Raw genomic sequence first — 16,608 nt, forward strand, 5'->3', positions numbered from 1 at the left:
TGGTCTGAGGCTGACCGCAGTGACCCCACACTCTGCTTGGCAGATCACCCAAGGGCAGTTCGATGAGCATTATGTGCTGTCTTCTCGGGTGCGCACCGGCCGCAGCATCCGTGGGCTGAGCCTGCCGCCCGCCTGCACCCGGGCGGAGCGGAGGGAGGTGGAGAACGTGGCCATCACCGCCCTGGAGGGCCTCAAGGGGGACCTGGCTGGCCGCTACTACAAGCTGTCCGAGATGACGGAGCAGGATCAGCAGCGGCTCATCGATGTGAGTAGCAGATGGGGCTCCCTGGATAGGAACTGGACCAAGGGCTCTGACCTGCACAGGAAGTCCTCTCCTGGTGCTCTGCTCAAACCCTTACCCTGGCCCGGAGCTTGCAGGGCTCCACCCCTGGGCTCAGCCCAAGAGCATCTACTTGTTCAGTATAAGGAAGAAAGATGAGGCCATACATTGTACTTGTCAAACACTGAAATATTCTATGGATAAAATCTGCATAGGAAACTCCAATATGGAGATGGTGCCTACGGATAGGAGGGTGGAGATGAATGGAGGATCTCCTAGCTTGTTGATAAATGGGAACAGTTAGGTGTGCAAGTCCTGTCTGTGCCCAGAAGATGGTTTCCATTATCACAGCCAAAGAAAATTCTGGAAGCCAGGAAAATCTAGAAAGGCAATTCCAGGTGGGAGGCCTGCCCTGACTCTTGTGGAGTTAGCCTCTGCATTTCCTGGTGGGGTTGATTCCTGTTGCTTCCACCATGTCCACCACAGCTTCCCTCTGGCACCAGGGTGCACAAAACTCAAGTCCCTTATTTATTTTCGTCTTAGCAGAGCTAAAACAAGATAGCATTTTCAAAAGTAACTTTTAACTCTTAAAAAAAAGCAGAAACAAAATTTTGTTATTTCAAAAGACGCAAATGCTAAGAAATATGCCTCATTTCCAAACCAGAGAGGCCAACTATATTCCTGCCCAGTTACAGAACAAGCCCCCCTCTACCTCAAGTAGCCAGTCTGGTTTCCTGCTTAAGGGACATGGTGCTCCCTGGGCAGTGGCAGGTCACAGTCCTCTCCTGGCTGAAGTCTCTGATCTCTCCCACTTAGAGACTATAGGACTCCTCTCCCCACATCCACTTGGTTTCTTACCTCAGTGTAATCATATTTGAATATATCTCACTGTAGAGTACATGTGTAGCTATGCAAGAAATAGTATACACATTGCAAAAAAAAAGTTAGTCTTGACTTTGATTTTGATATGTGGAGTAGTATACTGCAGTGGTTAAAGGCACAGGCTTGGGAGTCACAGAAGTCTAGATTTGAATCTATACTCTGCTACTTCCTACAACCATCCTATTGGACAGGTTGTTTGATCTCTGTGAATCTGTTTTCTTCATTTATAAAATAGAATAATTACACTTATTTCATAGAGTTGTGAAGATTAAAGGAAATAAAAGCCTATAATCTAGAGCCTGGCACAGTCAGCATTAATGGTAACTATTTTTATTTATTGATCATTATTGTACATCTCTAATACTTTTTAATGAAATAAATAATAATAATGCTAGAAACAGAGAATGACCACTGTGTAGAACAGCCTTTTCAGGATAGTATCCCTCATTCATTGCTCACTCAGCTACTGCATAGGGTTGGCATTGGTAGTGTATACCCACTCCACAATGATGTAATGAGTTCCATATGGACTAACCCAGTGTTTTCCAACATGAGCTGCACAATACAATCACCTGAAGAGTTTTTAAAAAGTCCTGATGCCCAGACCAGTCTATAACAGCTAGGTCAGAATCTCTGGGGGATGGGAAGTAGGCATTGTTTGAAGCTACCAGGTGATTCTAGTGGGCAGCCAAAGCTAGGAACCACTGCTAGGAGACAGCAGCCATGATAAGTGAGTTGGAACTTGTTTACCTGGCACTTGCAGTCCTGTTTGATCTCATCAGTCTCTCTTCTCTGCTTTATCCCTTTTGGCCTACAGGACCACTTTCTGTTTGATAAGCCAGTGTCCCCTTTATTAACATGTGCTGGGATGGCCCGTGACTGGCCAGATGCCAGGGGAATCTGGTATGGATGCAGCATTTTCGCATTTGCAATATCTGCAGAGGATCTCTTTGAGACCACCTGCTTATCCTAACCTGGAGTTTCTGTGTACTGCAGCTGACAGCATGCCCAGATGAGCTAAACGAAAAAACGAAAAAGACTACTTGGAAATTGTGTGTGTGTGTGTGTATCTAAGTATTGTGATGTTTCTAAGATGTGTGAAATATGACCTGGTTTGCATGAATTATGCATGAGAAAAAAGGCTGGCTTTTAAGAAAAAATTTACTTCATATTATTTGACCTCACAGATAATCTGTTTCATAACATTAAAAGAGCAAAACATAAAAAATATTGAGGATTTAAGAAAAACCCTAAAAGAACTGATATCTAGTGCACACACGTTTTATGTTGGCCAACAGTCCTCAGCCCACTTTGCCTCCTGCACCCTGACATGCTATATATGAGTGTACCTGAAGGAGCAGAAATAAAAGTGTTCATATGCAGCTGCTCTGTAGGGATGGACAGGCAGGATCTATGGAGCAAACCTGTGAAATGCTGCATACCTTAAACATCTTGGGTGGAAGGTAACCCCTATCTCCTTTTTAAAGCACAAGATTTTGGTTGAATCGTTTAGGAGACAAAACATTCTTGTGTCAAAGCCAAATGTTATGCAGTTGAATTACCGTCATCCTAGTCAGAGGACCTAGGGGAAATTATACTCTTGTTTGGTAAAAACATGACATCTTTAAGGGTGAGAGTTGGTCTTAATCTTCCTTCTGTCAAAGTAACATTATTTTGTCATACTTGTTCAGGCACAGTTAAGAGATTAGGGCCATCTAGGAAATGAGGAAGGTGAAATGAAGCAATCAAGCTAGGGAGGTAATGGGAGTTTTCATATGTTGAAACAAATGCAATTAACACTCAGTGCCATATTTCTCTCTTCATTAGGCATAATTATGATAAGACATTTCTCATCTGGATAAATGAGGAGGATCACACCAGGGTAATCTCAATGGAAAAAGGAGGCAACATGAAACGAGTATTTGAGCGATTCTGTCGTGGACTAAAAGAAGTAAGAGGTTATCTGAGATTTCCGGATATTTATTAAAATAAAATTACCATATTGTTTGTTCTTGAACAAAGACACTATGGGAACTTCCAAGAAGCTAATTTTTTTTTTCTAGAAATCAAGGCTTTTTAATTAAGTTTTTAAAGTTTTTTGAGATGGAATTTCCCTCATCACCCAGGCTGGAGTACAGTGGCATGATCTCGGCTCACTGCAACTGCCACCTCCTGGGTTCAAGTGAAAGTGAATATCCCGCCTCAGCCTCCAAAGTAGCTGGGATTACAGGTCGTCACCACCATGCCTGGCTAATTTTTGTATTTTTAGTAGAGAGGGGAGGTTTCACCATGTTGGTCAGGCTAGCCTTGAACTCCTGACCTCAGGTGATCCGCCTGCCTCAGCCTCCCAAAGTGCTGGGATTACAGGCATGAGCCACTGCGCCCAGTCTCAAGGCATTTTTTGGAGTGGAACTTCCAAGGTAGTGCTTCAGAAAATAGGTGCCTTTCTCTTGTTATTAGAAAGCGATTATGCTTACCTCCCCATTCCACTGTGGTTTAGGGAAGTCTGTGGATCATTATTTGTTTTTTGATTTATTTAATATCGCTCTGGGGTATTCTAAGCATAGAGATGATAGAGAATGTAGCCTGACCATAGACTTACCTGCTAAGAATTCCTATATTCTCCTACTCTCTTGGCATTAAAAATACCACCAACTAATATTCACTGAGTGCTCAGTATGTGCCAGGTACTCTGTTGACTGCTTTACATCAGGGGTCCTCAACCCCCAGGCCACGGACCTGGTACCGGTCTGTGGTCTGTTAGGAACTGGGCCGCACAGCAGGAGGTGAGTAGTGGGCGAGCCAGTATTACTACCTGAGCTCTGCCTCCTGTCAGATCAGCAGAGGCATGAGATTCTCATAGAAGCACAAACCCTATTGTGAACTGTGCATGGGAGGGGTCTAGGTTGCAGGCTCCTTATGAGAAGCTAATGCCTGATGATCTGAGGTGGAACAACAGTTTCATCCCAAAACATTCCCTCCCTACGATCCATGGAAAAACTGTCTTCCAAGACACCAGTCCCTGATGCCAAAATGGTTGGGGACCACTGCTTTACATGGTTCATTTAACTAAATTGGGCCATTTTAATAGTCTGGTAGGGGAGGTATTATTTTCTCTTAAAGGAGTACTATAAATTTACCTTAATTTCATTCATGCCAGGGGAGGGTATACATCTCTCCCCCACTGGTGCTAGGGATGTGCTGAATGAATGGATGTTGGAAAATGCTATCATTTGTTCGCTGTGGTTCTACTTGTAGGTAGAACGGTTAATCCAAGAACGAGGCTGGGAGTTCATGTGGAATGAGCGCCTAGGATACATTTTGACCTGTCCTTCGAACCTTGGAACAGGACTACGAGCTGGTGTCCACGTTAGGATCCCAAAGCTCAGCAAGGTACTGTTATGTGCCCAATGGCCCTAATGGGCCAGGATCAGCTCAGATGTGACTGTGGAGGGAGAAAATATCACTGCCCACTCCTTAACCCTTACTTTCTCTACCTACAATATAAAAATAAGAAAAAATTAAGTTTGCCTCAAAAGACATTTGTATTAGTTAGAATAAAAGTTAAGGGTCTGTAAGAAAAAGATGGTAGCTTCAAGAATAAGGCCTTTACATTTTTCCTCATGTAACAAATTGGGATAGGTAGTCTCTGCTCTCTCTGGTTCTTTCTATCTCCTTTCTCTGTCTCTTCTAGTTCAAGCAGTTCTCAAACATGAGCATGTACAAGATCACCTGAAGGACTTGGTAAAATACAAGTTGCTAGGCCCCACCTGCAGAATTTGCATTTGTAACAAGTTTCCAGGTGATGCTGGGGTTGTTGGTCAAGGGTCTACACTTGGAGGAATGCTGTCTTAGAGCGCTGTTCTTAGAGACCTACAAAGAGACTTAGACTCCCACACAGTAACAGTGGGAGACTTTAACACCCCACTGTCAATATTAGATCAACAAGACAGAAAATTAACAAGGATATTCAGGACTTGGACTCAGCTCTGGACCAAGCAGACCTCATACACACACATCTATAGAACTCTCCACCCCAAATCAACAGAATATATACATTCTTCTCAGCATTACATCACACTTATTCTAAAATCGACCACATAATTGGAAGTAAAATACTACTCAGCAAATGCAAAAGAACAGATACCATAACAGTCTCTCAGACTACAGTGCAATCAAATTAGAACTCAAGATTAAGAAACTCACTCAAAACCGCACAACTACATAGAAATTGAACAATCTGCTCCTGAATGACTACTGGGTAAATAACGAAATGAAGGCAGAATAAGTAAGTTCTTTGAAACCAATGAGAATAAAGACACAATGTACCAGAATCTCCGGGACACAGCTAAAGCAGTGTGTGGAGGGAAATTTATAGCACCAGAGCCTACAGGAGAAAGGAAAGATCTAAAATCGACACCCTAACATCACAATTAAAAGAGCTAGAGAAGTGAGAGCAACAAATTCAAAAGTGAGCAGAAGACAAGAAATAACTAAGATCAGAGCAGAACTGAAGGAGATAGAGACACGAAAAACCCTTCAAAAAAAAATCAATGAATCCAGGAGCTGGTTTTTTGAAAAGATTAATAAAATAGATAGGTCATGAGTCAGACTAATAAAGAAAAGAGAGAAGAATCAAATAGACACAATAAAGAGTGATAAAGGGGATATCACCACTGATCCTACAGAAATACTACCATCAGAGAATAGTATCAACACCTCTGCAAATAAACTAGAAAATCTAGAAGAAATGGATAAATTCCTGGACACATACACCCTTCCAAGACTAAACAAGGAAGAAGTCGAATCTCTGAATAGACCAATAACAAGTTCTGAAACTGAGGCAGTCATTAATAGCCTACCAACCAAAAGTCCAGGACCAGACGGATGCACAGCTGAATTCTACCAGAGGTAGAAAGAGGAGCTGGTACCATTCCTTCTGAAACTATTCCAAACAAAAGAAAAAGAGGGACTCCTCCCTAACTCATTTTATGAGGTTAGCATTATCCTGATACCCAAACCTGGCGGAGACACAATAAAAAAAGAAAATTTCAGGGCAGTAACCCTGATAAACGTCGATGCAAAAATCCTCAATAAAATACTGGCAAACTGAATCCAGCAGCACATCAAAAAGCCTATCCACCACAATCAAGTAGGCTTCATCTCTAAGATGCAAGGCTGGTTCAATATACACAAATCAATAGCACTTACTTAAAAGTGTGAGAGAAAAAAACACTAGTAGGCAAAACTATAGAGACAGTAAAAGATCAGTAGTTGCAAGAGTTTGGGGGAAGGGAGGCAAAGAGGAAAGAGATGAATACATGGAGAATAAGGCATTTTTTAAAAAAGGACAGTGAAACTATGATATATGTTACTGAAATAGTGGATATGTGACATTATGCATTTGTCAGAACTCATATTGCAAAGACAAGGAACAAGGCTAGAATCTCATAACCCAGAAGGATATGCTATTGACATGCAGTTTTGCTACATCCCCAAAGGTAAAAGAACATAGGGCCCTCTCAACCAATTTCAATGACGGTAAAAAAGCACCTGGATAATAACAGACCACTGGTTCAACATATGCAAATCAATAAACGTAATCCAGCATATAAACAGAACCAAAGACAAAAACCACATGATTATCTCAACAGATGCAGAAAAGGCCTTTGACAAAATTCCACAGCCCTTCATGCTAAAAACTCTCAATAAATTTGGTATTGATGGAACATATCTCAAAAAAATAAGAGCTATTTATGACAGACCCACAGCCAATATCATACTGAATGGGCAAAAACTGGAAGCATTCCCTTTGAAAACTGGCACAAGACAGGGATGCCCTCTCTCACCACTCCTATTCAACACAGTGTTGGAAGTTCTGGCTAGGGCAATCAGGCAAGAGAAAGAAATAAAGGGTATTCCGTTAGGAAAAGAGAAGTCAAATTGTCCCTGTTTGCAGATGACATGATTGTATATTTGGAAAACCCCACTGTCTCAGCCCAAAATCTCCTTAAGCTGATAAGCAACTGCAGCAAAGTCTCAGGATACAAAATCAATGTGCAAAAATCACAAGCATTCCTATACACCAATAGACAAACACAGCCAAGTCATGAATGAACTCCCATTCATAATTGCTACAAAGAGAATAAAATACCTAGGAATACAACTTACAAGGGATGTGAAGGACCTCTTCAATGAGAACTACAAACCACTACTCAAAGAAATAAAAGAGGATACAAACAAATGGAAGACTATTACATGCTCATGGATAGGAAGAATCAATTATCGTGAAAATGGCCATACTGCCCAAAGTAATTTATAGATTTAATGCTATCTCCATCAAGCTACCATTGACTTTCTTCACAGAATTAGAAAAAACTACTTCAAATTTCATATGGAACCAAAAAGTAGCCCGTATAGTCAAGACAATCCTAAGCAAAAAGAACAAAGCTGGAGGCATCATGCTGCCTGACTTCAAACTATACTACAAGGCTACAGTAACTAAAACAGCATGGTACTTCTACCAAAACAGAGATATAGACCAATGGAACAGAACAGAGGCCTCAGAAATAATACCACACATCTACAACTATCTGATCTTTGACAAACCTGACAAAAACAAGCAATGGGGAAAGGATTCCCTATTTAATAAATGGTGTTGGGAGAACTGGCTAGCCATATGCAGGAAACTGAAACTGGATCCTTTCCTTACACCTTATACAAAAATTAACTCAAAATGGATTAAACATAAGACCTAAAAACCATAAAAATCCTAGAAAAAAACCTAGGCAATACCATTCAGGACACAGGCATGGGCAAAGACTTCATGACTAAAACACCAAAAGCAATGGCAACAAAAGCCAAAATAGACAAATGGGATCTAATTAAACTAAAGAGCTTCTGCACAGCAAAAGAAACTATCAGAGTGAACAGGCAACCTACAGAATGGGAGAAAAATTTTGCCATCCATCTGACAAAGGGCTAATATCCAGAATCTACAAGGAACTTAAATTTACAAGAAAAAAACAACCCCATCAAAAAGTAGGTGAAGGATATGACCAGACGCTTCTCAAAAGAAGACATTTATGTGGCCAACAAACATGAAAAAAAGCTCATCAGCACTGGTCATTAGATAAATGCAAATTAAAAGCACACTGAGATACCATCTCACACCAGTTAGAATGGCGATCATTAAAAAGTCAGGAAACAACAGATGCTGGAGAGGATGTGGAGAGATAGGAATGCTTTCACACTGTTGGTGGGAACGTAAATTAGTTCAACCATTGTGGAAGACAGTGTGGCGATTCCTGAAGGATCTAGAACTAGAAATACCATTTGACCCAGCAATCCCATTACTGGGTATAGATCCAAAGGATTATAAATCATTCTATTATAAAGACACATGCACACGTGTGTTTACTGATTCACTGTTCACAGTAGCAAAGACTTGGAACCAACCCAAATGCCCATCAATGGTAGACTGGATAAAGAAAATGTGGCACATATACACTATGGAATACTATGCAGCCATATAAAAGGATGAGTTCATGTCCTTTCCAGGGACATGGATGAAGCTGGAAACCATCATTCTAAGCAAACTATCACAAGAACAGAAAACCAAACACCATATGTTCTCAATCATAAGTGGGAGTTGAACAATGAGAACACATGGACACAGGGAGGGGAACATCACACACTGGGGCCTGTCAGGGGTTGGGAGTTTGGGGAAGGGAAGGGATAGCATTAGGAGAAATACCTAATGTAGATGATGGATTGATGGGTGCAGCAAACCACCATGGCACGTGTATACCTATTTAACAAACCTGCACGTTCTACACATGTATCCCAGAACTTAAAGTATATAAACTGTTATCTCTCACTATACGTCTTTTGTCAGTAAATGCACCAATGATTGTGAATCAATTTTGCCTCTTACCACATTTAAGTATTATCCCTTTGTCCTAGGACCCACGCTTTTCTAAGATCCTGGAAAACCTAAGACTCCAGAAGCGTGGCACAGGTGGTGTGGACACTGCCGCAGTCGCAGATGTGTACGACATTTCCAACATAGATAGAATTGGTCGATCAGAGGTAACGTCTCTCTCACTTTTGTAACATGAATTAACAAAATCAGCCTAAGAGAATAGAGAAAAGCAAACAGCCTTACCGTTTTCACAAAATTCAAGACCTCCTCTTCGCCCATCAAGTCCTGAGTTATGTTAGCTTTTCATTCTGTAACATTATTCTTCCATGGGAAGTAACTGCATAAAGGTAAACATAATGTGAGCTGAGAATTTATAGGCAAGTATAGGAATTCACAGTGGGACTGTCACTGACCTGCCATGAGAGCTATTCCAACAATCCTCAGCGAGCAGGAGCTCTGTTATGCTAAAGGACTGCAGTTTTTTATTACTGCAAAGTCAGAACATCTATGCTATCCCTCTGAGGGTGGCAAAATAGTGGAATTTTCTCTTGATTCTGAATTTTCTTTAGTGAAGGCTACAAACAATCATCTTCACTTTGCTGTTCTTAGATACTCAATGGTTTCTAAACTTTTATTTCTTAGGCTAAAGATAGCAAATATGTTATGTGCTAGGTTTAGATAAGTTTGTGCTCATAAAATCCTTAGGATTCTGTGATGAATATGTAGGATGAAAAGGATTCGTAGACTTTGTGTGGCCTGAAACAATGAATGAGGCAAAAAGATGACACGTAAGGAACATGCAGCTGAAAACTAAGCAAATACTGATTGTGGTAAATTATACCAGCTTATCTGAATGTGGTCCCATTGGACATATTATGCCCATCATTAATTTAAAAGCCTCTTCTCATAACAAAACTCTTAATAATTCAGTGACTGGTTATTAAATCTGTGGATTATCAAAGTTCTCTCTTCCTTACCAGTTTGTGAATATTTCACTGCCTATTGATATCCCTACCCGTAGGTACACTGAGGAAAAGAAAAGGAAGAAACACTCAATTAGATCAGCCAGTGTGCTATCAGCTCTGCTAAAGTACCTGAGGGACAAGCAACTATAATACCACAACTTCTGAAATTTACTGAATCATGTGTGGTGCAGTGAATAAAGAAAATCTGGGAGTCTAGCCCTGTTGATTCTAAGATTAACTAGATATTTATTACTGGAAAACAATGTAGTTAATGCTTTAAAAAATGTTAAGTCTAACTATACTAGGCACTCACTATGAAAGTGAGGAAAATGCCAAAAAATAATTTTAAAACACCATTTATTTAACCCAACAACCCTGATAACCATTGTGAACATTATTCTAAATGGCCCTTCATTCTTTTTAAAAACTACTCAAAAAACTTTAAAAATTGTTATAATACGTGTTTAGTATTATAACCAAATACTGGTTATAATTTTTTCCAATGTATTGTATCATGAGCATCTTCCCACAATATTAAGTATTCTTCAAAAACATGATTTTTAATCACAGTAAAGATAATCTATTATCTATTTAATGTTTTCCTGATTTTATGTTTGACCATCTCTATAAATAATTCTAATCACGACTCTGGTTATTTAGTTAGGATATACTGCTAGGAAAGGAATTCCTGGGTTAAAACCAGGGTGCCCTATTTATGACCATGTTTTCTACCAGATTTATACCAAGATAGAGTCTACTGGCATTGAGTGAGAGACCTGTCTCACCATACTCTCACCAACACTGGAAGGGATCAAAGGGATAAGTAGAAAATACGTGTTTCAGTTAGTAGTGACTAACATTCTGATTTAACCCTCTCTTGGAGCCTGTTTCCTTACACATATAAACAGATAGGGAGGCAGCTGGAATATGTGATGCCTAAGAGCTAACATTTAACGATCCCTTCCATCCTTGCTGCTCATTCTTGAGTTGTATAATGTATGTCTGGAATTAACTAATTTCTCTCTTAATTTGGGTTTCCTTGGGGGCAGTGCAAGTCATTTGCTTAGGAGGTGATCCCATGGGGGAAAAAAAAATTAAGTAGATGTGCTCTGGTTTATGGAAAACAAGTATTTGGAAACCAAACTTCTATACATAGTTTAAGAACAGGAATTTTAGAAAGTATATCTTAATTTGTAAAACTTCATTTCATTAATAAGCTTGCCCAGCACAGCACAAACATGATTTAGTTGCTAAACATTTGACATTAATTTTTCAGGAAGACACTCACTGTATTAATGATGACATCTGAACTATATTAGCATACGCAGTGCTCAGATTAGTGGCAGGTCAGAATTCAGATCCAGGCCAAAGAACACCACAAAGGTGTCACTGTAGTCTTACTTTTAGACAAACTCTGATATTGTATAGACTGATAGGAAAAAAATGTTTGAGATGCAAATTAATGGTTTTCATATAGTAAAAAAGCTTTCACATACAAAGTAGTATCCCCATCTTAACTATGGAAAGATTGAGAGAAACCCTTATATCTCTGCCTTCCGTCTCTGAGAAGGAAGAAATTGTTGTGAAGTCCATCTAAGTGGCAAGTTCTCATTTATCCCAGTGCTGTTCCTGTTAATCAATGCCCTGCAGATGTCTTCTATTCAAATTAATCATTCATCTTCTTCACTGTCAAAGGTTGAGCTTGTTCAGATAGTCATCGATGGAGTCAATTACCTGGTGGAGTGTGAAAAGAAGTTGGAGAGAGGCCAAGATATTAAGGTGCCACCCCCTCTGCCTCAGTTTGGCAAAAAGTGAACTTTCCCTTTCCCAGTTTATAAATAATCTGTCTGCTGGTACGACAGACATAAAGGAATCTCTACTCTGAGAGTTTTTGTACACTTGGAAAAATGTAAAATTGTAGATCCTGCCTATCTTTACAATAAAACTCTCCTTAATATATTGTTGCTTTGTTTCTGATTTTTAAAAATAATACTAAGAAGGGCAAACACATCCGATTACAAGTAGACAAGAAGCAAAATATTTTAAGACAATAAAACTAATATTTGTAAGTTTTGATTTAGCCACAACTTACACCTCTAAATAACCCTTTAGCTATCTAGATGTTAGTCAACCCTTTAGGAAATCTCTTATGGACCCCATTGGAAAGTAAGGAATTAATATAATAAGCAAATTTCTGGCAAATGGAGCAAGAGAAGACTTAACTTTTGAAAGTGTGGCAATAAAGACTATACAAATAGAGGCTACTTATTTATTCAGAGTTTGCTGTCACAAGGGTGTCAACCATCATCACTTGCATTTGTCAGTGACTCAAAGGCAGGCAGAGACATGAGAAATCTTTATGGTGAAAGAAAGGGGAGGTTTCAGGTATGCTGATTGGGGTTGCAGGCATAGGGAAGTTGAAGACAGGCTATCTAGAAGTGGGGTATGCTATGTGATTATTTTGGGAAGCATATTTGGTTTTATCTGATTGGTCCTGAGTTGGAGGCAGGGGCAAAAATTAGAGAAGTCGGCAGTCATTGACCAAGTCCTGACCATCCTGTACTGACTATTACAGAGGTTAGGGTTTGGCCTCCTAGAATGACTGCTTTAGAGGTTGTGGGTGAGAGTTCTGTTGTCCTGTGGTCTAGCCATTGTCTCTCTATATACTCAGTCTCTCAAAAACAATTCAAAATTTGATGTCTGAAATACTGAAAATGTTTTTAGTATAATCTGAAAGCAGAATTCTTCCTTCAGCATCCAGATTGTTACCTTGAATCTCGTTATTTTCCTTCTATTCTGTGATGTCTATAGCCTGAAGGAACACGATAGAGTAGGTGGGAGCAATTAATTGTGTAACAAGTTAGGAAACAGCTCCACACACAAAAGATAAATATTTTTTAATAGAAATGAGATCAAGTTATGCACCCTATAGTGAGTGACATCATCCTGTTTGCAGAAGTTGTGGTAAGTTTTAATTTTGCTGTAAGAAACAAGCACATTGGCGATATTACAATCAAAATAAGACCTTTTATAAGATGAGTCCATTGGAAGAGATAAAGGGACTTTTAATTATTAATTAAAATTCTAAATGAATACCATATCTTCCAGCCATGGGAGTCATATAGCATGCAAATAGTTCCTGTTTACTAAGGTCTAGTTCAATCAGTATTCATCAAGCACTCATATGAACAGAGCATGGTTCTAAGTCACAGGCCTTTTAAAATTTGCTGCATTCCTTACATCAGAGGCAGATGCAATGAGAAAGCTTCGATGGGTGAAAAATCATTCTGGCTCTCTTCCTCAGAGGAAGAGAAACTGGGGTCTTCTCCTTGACTTCTGGGCTTCCACAGTAAGTCTGCTTATGGAGACTGAGCTACTCTCCCCTCACACCAAACATCATAAAAGAGCACGTCTGAATGTTCTGAAAGCAGCCAAAATAATTTTTTTTCCCTTGAGACCAAGTCTCACTCTGTCACCCAGGCTGATGAAATGGCACAATCATGGCTCACAGCAGCCTCAAACTCCCAAGCTCAAACAATCCACCCAGCCTCCCACCTCACCCTCCCGAGTAGCTGCGATGACAGGTGCACACCACCATGCCCAGCTAATTTTTTATTTTTTTTGTAGAGATAGGGTCTTACTATGTTGTCCAGGCTGGTCTTGAACTCTTGGACACAAGCAATCCTCCTGCCTTGGCCTCCCAAAGTGCTGGGATAACAGGCATGAGCCACTGTGCCCAGCCTAAAAGAGGTTGTTTTGAGGTCAAAAAATTTGCATGAGATTCAGGCTCATGACCAAAGGTAAATTATTTAACTCAATAGTCTTGATTTCATTTGTAGAATGGAGAGAATTCCCGCCTTACAAAGTTTTTATGATGATTAAATAAGGCAGTGACTTACTTTTTTTTTCCCTTTTACTGTAAAAGGAAAAAAATCATGTGAAAAAATATATTTCACATTAGAACCCAGTACACAAACAGGCAGGCTGCAGGCTCTGGAGACAGCCAGAAAACTGTGAGTGCCCGAGGTGTGAAAGTGTGAAAGGGGGATCATTTGCCCCGCCACACACATCTTCACTGGGGAACCTAAAGGTCCAGATCACAGAAGAATTTGACCTTGCCTGGGAGCTGAGACAAATTTAGAGAGCTGAGTCAAATACAGGGGTAGGGGAAGCAACAGGAAGGGCCCTATGGGAACTCTCCATCCCCAGGGAAGTCATTTCTGACTCTGTCTCTCAGGTATCCTTGGGGAGGGCTGCCAGTGAAATTGGGGAAGGACCACAAGGAGAAGGAAATTTCCAGCTGAACTTTGTAACAATTTCCACCAAACACAAAGTCTCCAGGACAGAACCTGGGGAGCGGGCAAACCAGGAGTGCAGATACAAGCACAGAAGCTGTGGCAGGCAGGGAGGCATGAAATCTGAAAGCCCTGCTTGCTTCCTCAGTCGGGAGGCATGGTGCCTGGGGCAAGTTCTCAGCCCCACTCACCGGCTGCCTGGAAATAAACTCAGTGCAGCTCAGCATGGGGCAACCTGGCCTCACGGGTTGCGTGGGAGCTGGTAATGCCTGTAACTGCCAGCATTCTCCCACTTCCCTGGCAACATGCACGACAAAGCAAAGGCAGCCATAATCCTTCTGGAAACCTAACTCCATTGGTCTGAGAACCACACCCCCACATCCCACAGCAGCTGCAGCAACCCCTACCCAAGGAGAGTCTGAGCTCAGACACACCTAACCTTGCCCCTACCTGATGGTCTTTCTCTATCTGCCCTGGTAGCCAAACACAAAGGACATAGTCTCTTGGGAGCTCTATGGCCCCGCCCACTGCCTGATTCTCCCTATACTACTGCAGCTGACACTCTCTTGAAAGTGCCACCTCCTGGCTAGAGGCCAACAAACACAAAACTAGCACACTAAACAAAAATACAACCAAGGACCCTCACAGAGTCCATTTCACCCCCCTGCTGCCTCCACCAGAGCAGGTGCTGGTATCTATGGCTGAGAGACCTGAAGACAGATCACATCACAGGACTCTTTGCAGACAATCCCCAGTACCAGGCTAGAGCTTATTAGCTCTGCTGGGTGGCTAGATACAGAAGAGAAATAACAATCACTGCAGTTTGCCTCTGAGGAAGCCACATCCCTAAGGGAAGAGGGAGAGCGCCACATCCCTAAGGGAAGAGGGAGAGCACCACATCAAGGGAGCACCCTGTGGGACAAAAGAATCTGAATAGCAGCCTTCAGTCCTAAATCTTCCCTCTGACATAGTCTACACAAATGAGAAGGAAACAGAAAAAACAATCCTGGTAATATGATAAAACAAGGTTCTTAATACTGCCAAAAGATCACACTGGCTCACCAGCAATGAATCCAAACCAAAAAGAAATCTCTGAATTGCCAGAAAAATAATTCAGAAGGTCGATTATTAAGCTACTCAAGGAGACACCAGAGAAAGGTGAATACCAACTTAAAGAAAATTTTAAAATGTTACAGGATATGGATGAGAAAATCTCCAGAGAAATACCATAAATAAAAAACAATCACAACTTCTGGAAATGAAGGATGCACTTAGAGAAATACAAAATACAACGGAAAGTCTCAGCAATAGAATCAAACAAATAGAAGAAAGAACTTTAGAGCTCAAACACAAGGCTTCTGAATTAACCCAATCCAACACAGACAAACAAAAGAGAATTTTAAAAAATGAACAAAGCCTCCAAGAAGTTTGGGATTATGTTAAACAACCAAATCTAAGAAAACTTGGTATTCCTGAGGAAGAAGAGAAATATAAAAGTTTGGAAAACATATTTGAGGAAATAATCAAGGAAAAACTTCCCCTGCCTTGCTAGAGATCTAGATACCCACATACAAGACGCTCAAAGAACACGTGGGAAATTCAATGAAGAAAGATCATTGCCTAGGCACAGAGTCATCAGGTTACCTAAAGTCAAGACGAAGGAAGGAATCTTAAGAGCTGTGAGGCAAAAGCATCAGGTAACCTATAAAGGAAAACCTATCAGAGTAGCAGGAAGGGATTGGGGTCCTATCTTTGGCCTCCGTAAACAAAACAATTATCAGCCAAGAATTTTGCATCTGGGAAAACTAAGCTTCCTAAATGAAAGACACAGTCTTTTTCAAACAAACAAATGCTGAGAGAATTTGCCACTACCAACCCAGCACTACAAGAACTGTTAAAAGGAGCTCTAAATCTTGAAACAAATCCTTGCAATACATCAAAATAGAACCTCCTTAAAGCATGAATTTCACAGGACCTATAAAACAAGATTACAATGGAAAACAAAACAAAACAAAGCCCAGGTATTCAGGCAACAAATACCACATGAATATAATAGTACCTCACATCTCAATACTAACTTTGAATGTAAATGGCCTAAATGCTCCACTTAAAAGATACAGAATGGCAGAATTGTTATGAATTCACCAACCACGTATGCGCTCTCTTCAAGAGATTCACCTAACACACAAGAACTCACATAAACTTAAGGTAAAGGAGCGGAAAAACATATTCCAGGCAAACAAACACCAAAAGCAAGCAGGA

General features: G+C 40.6%; 1 protein-coding gene and 1 long non-coding RNA gene across 7 annotated transcripts in view; one reads left to right on the forward strand and one right to left on the reverse strand.

The window, feature by feature from the left end:
- Window positions 1-12,010, forward strand: part of CKMT2 (creatine kinase, mitochondrial 2) — a 36,103-nt gene extending 24,093 nt beyond the window's left edge. Inside the window, exons 5-10 of one of the 2 annotated variants that reach the window (XM_009208701.3) lie at window positions 44-265; window positions 1,980-2,065; window positions 2,990-3,113; window positions 4,421-4,555; window positions 9,128-9,253; window positions 11,747-12,010. In XM_009208701.3, the coding sequence (XP_009206965.1) occupies window positions 44-265; window positions 1,980-2,065; window positions 2,990-3,113; window positions 4,421-4,555; window positions 9,128-9,253; window positions 11,747-11,866 (813 nt within the window). In that variant the 3' untranslated portion in view covers window positions 11,867-12,010. The remainder of the gene's footprint in view (window positions 1-43; window positions 266-1,979; window positions 2,066-2,989; window positions 3,114-4,420; window positions 4,556-9,127; window positions 9,254-11,746) is intronic. The other variant, XM_003899877.5, reaches the window with a different exon arrangement.
- LOC103885215 overlaps window positions 1-16,608 on the reverse strand; it is a 65,241-nt gene that overhangs the window by 25,701 nt on the left and 22,932 nt on the right. For 2 of the 5 annotated variants that reach the window (XR_001903514.2, XR_001903512.3), the window contains exon 1: window positions 9,330-11,747. This is a non-coding gene — a long non-coding RNA (uncharacterized LOC103885215). Of the gene's footprint in view, window positions 1-9,329; window positions 11,748-16,608 lie in introns of those variants that run through there. The other 3 variants (XR_648152.4, XR_001903513.3, XR_001903515.3) reach the window with 3 other exon arrangements.

The sequence above is a fragment of the Papio anubis genome, chromosome 5 (genome assembly GCF_008728515.1).
Source record: "Papio anubis isolate 15944 chromosome 5, Panubis1.0, whole genome shotgun sequence".
NCBI classification, from domain to species: Eukaryota; Metazoa; Chordata; class Mammalia; order Primates; family Cercopithecidae; genus Papio; species Papio anubis.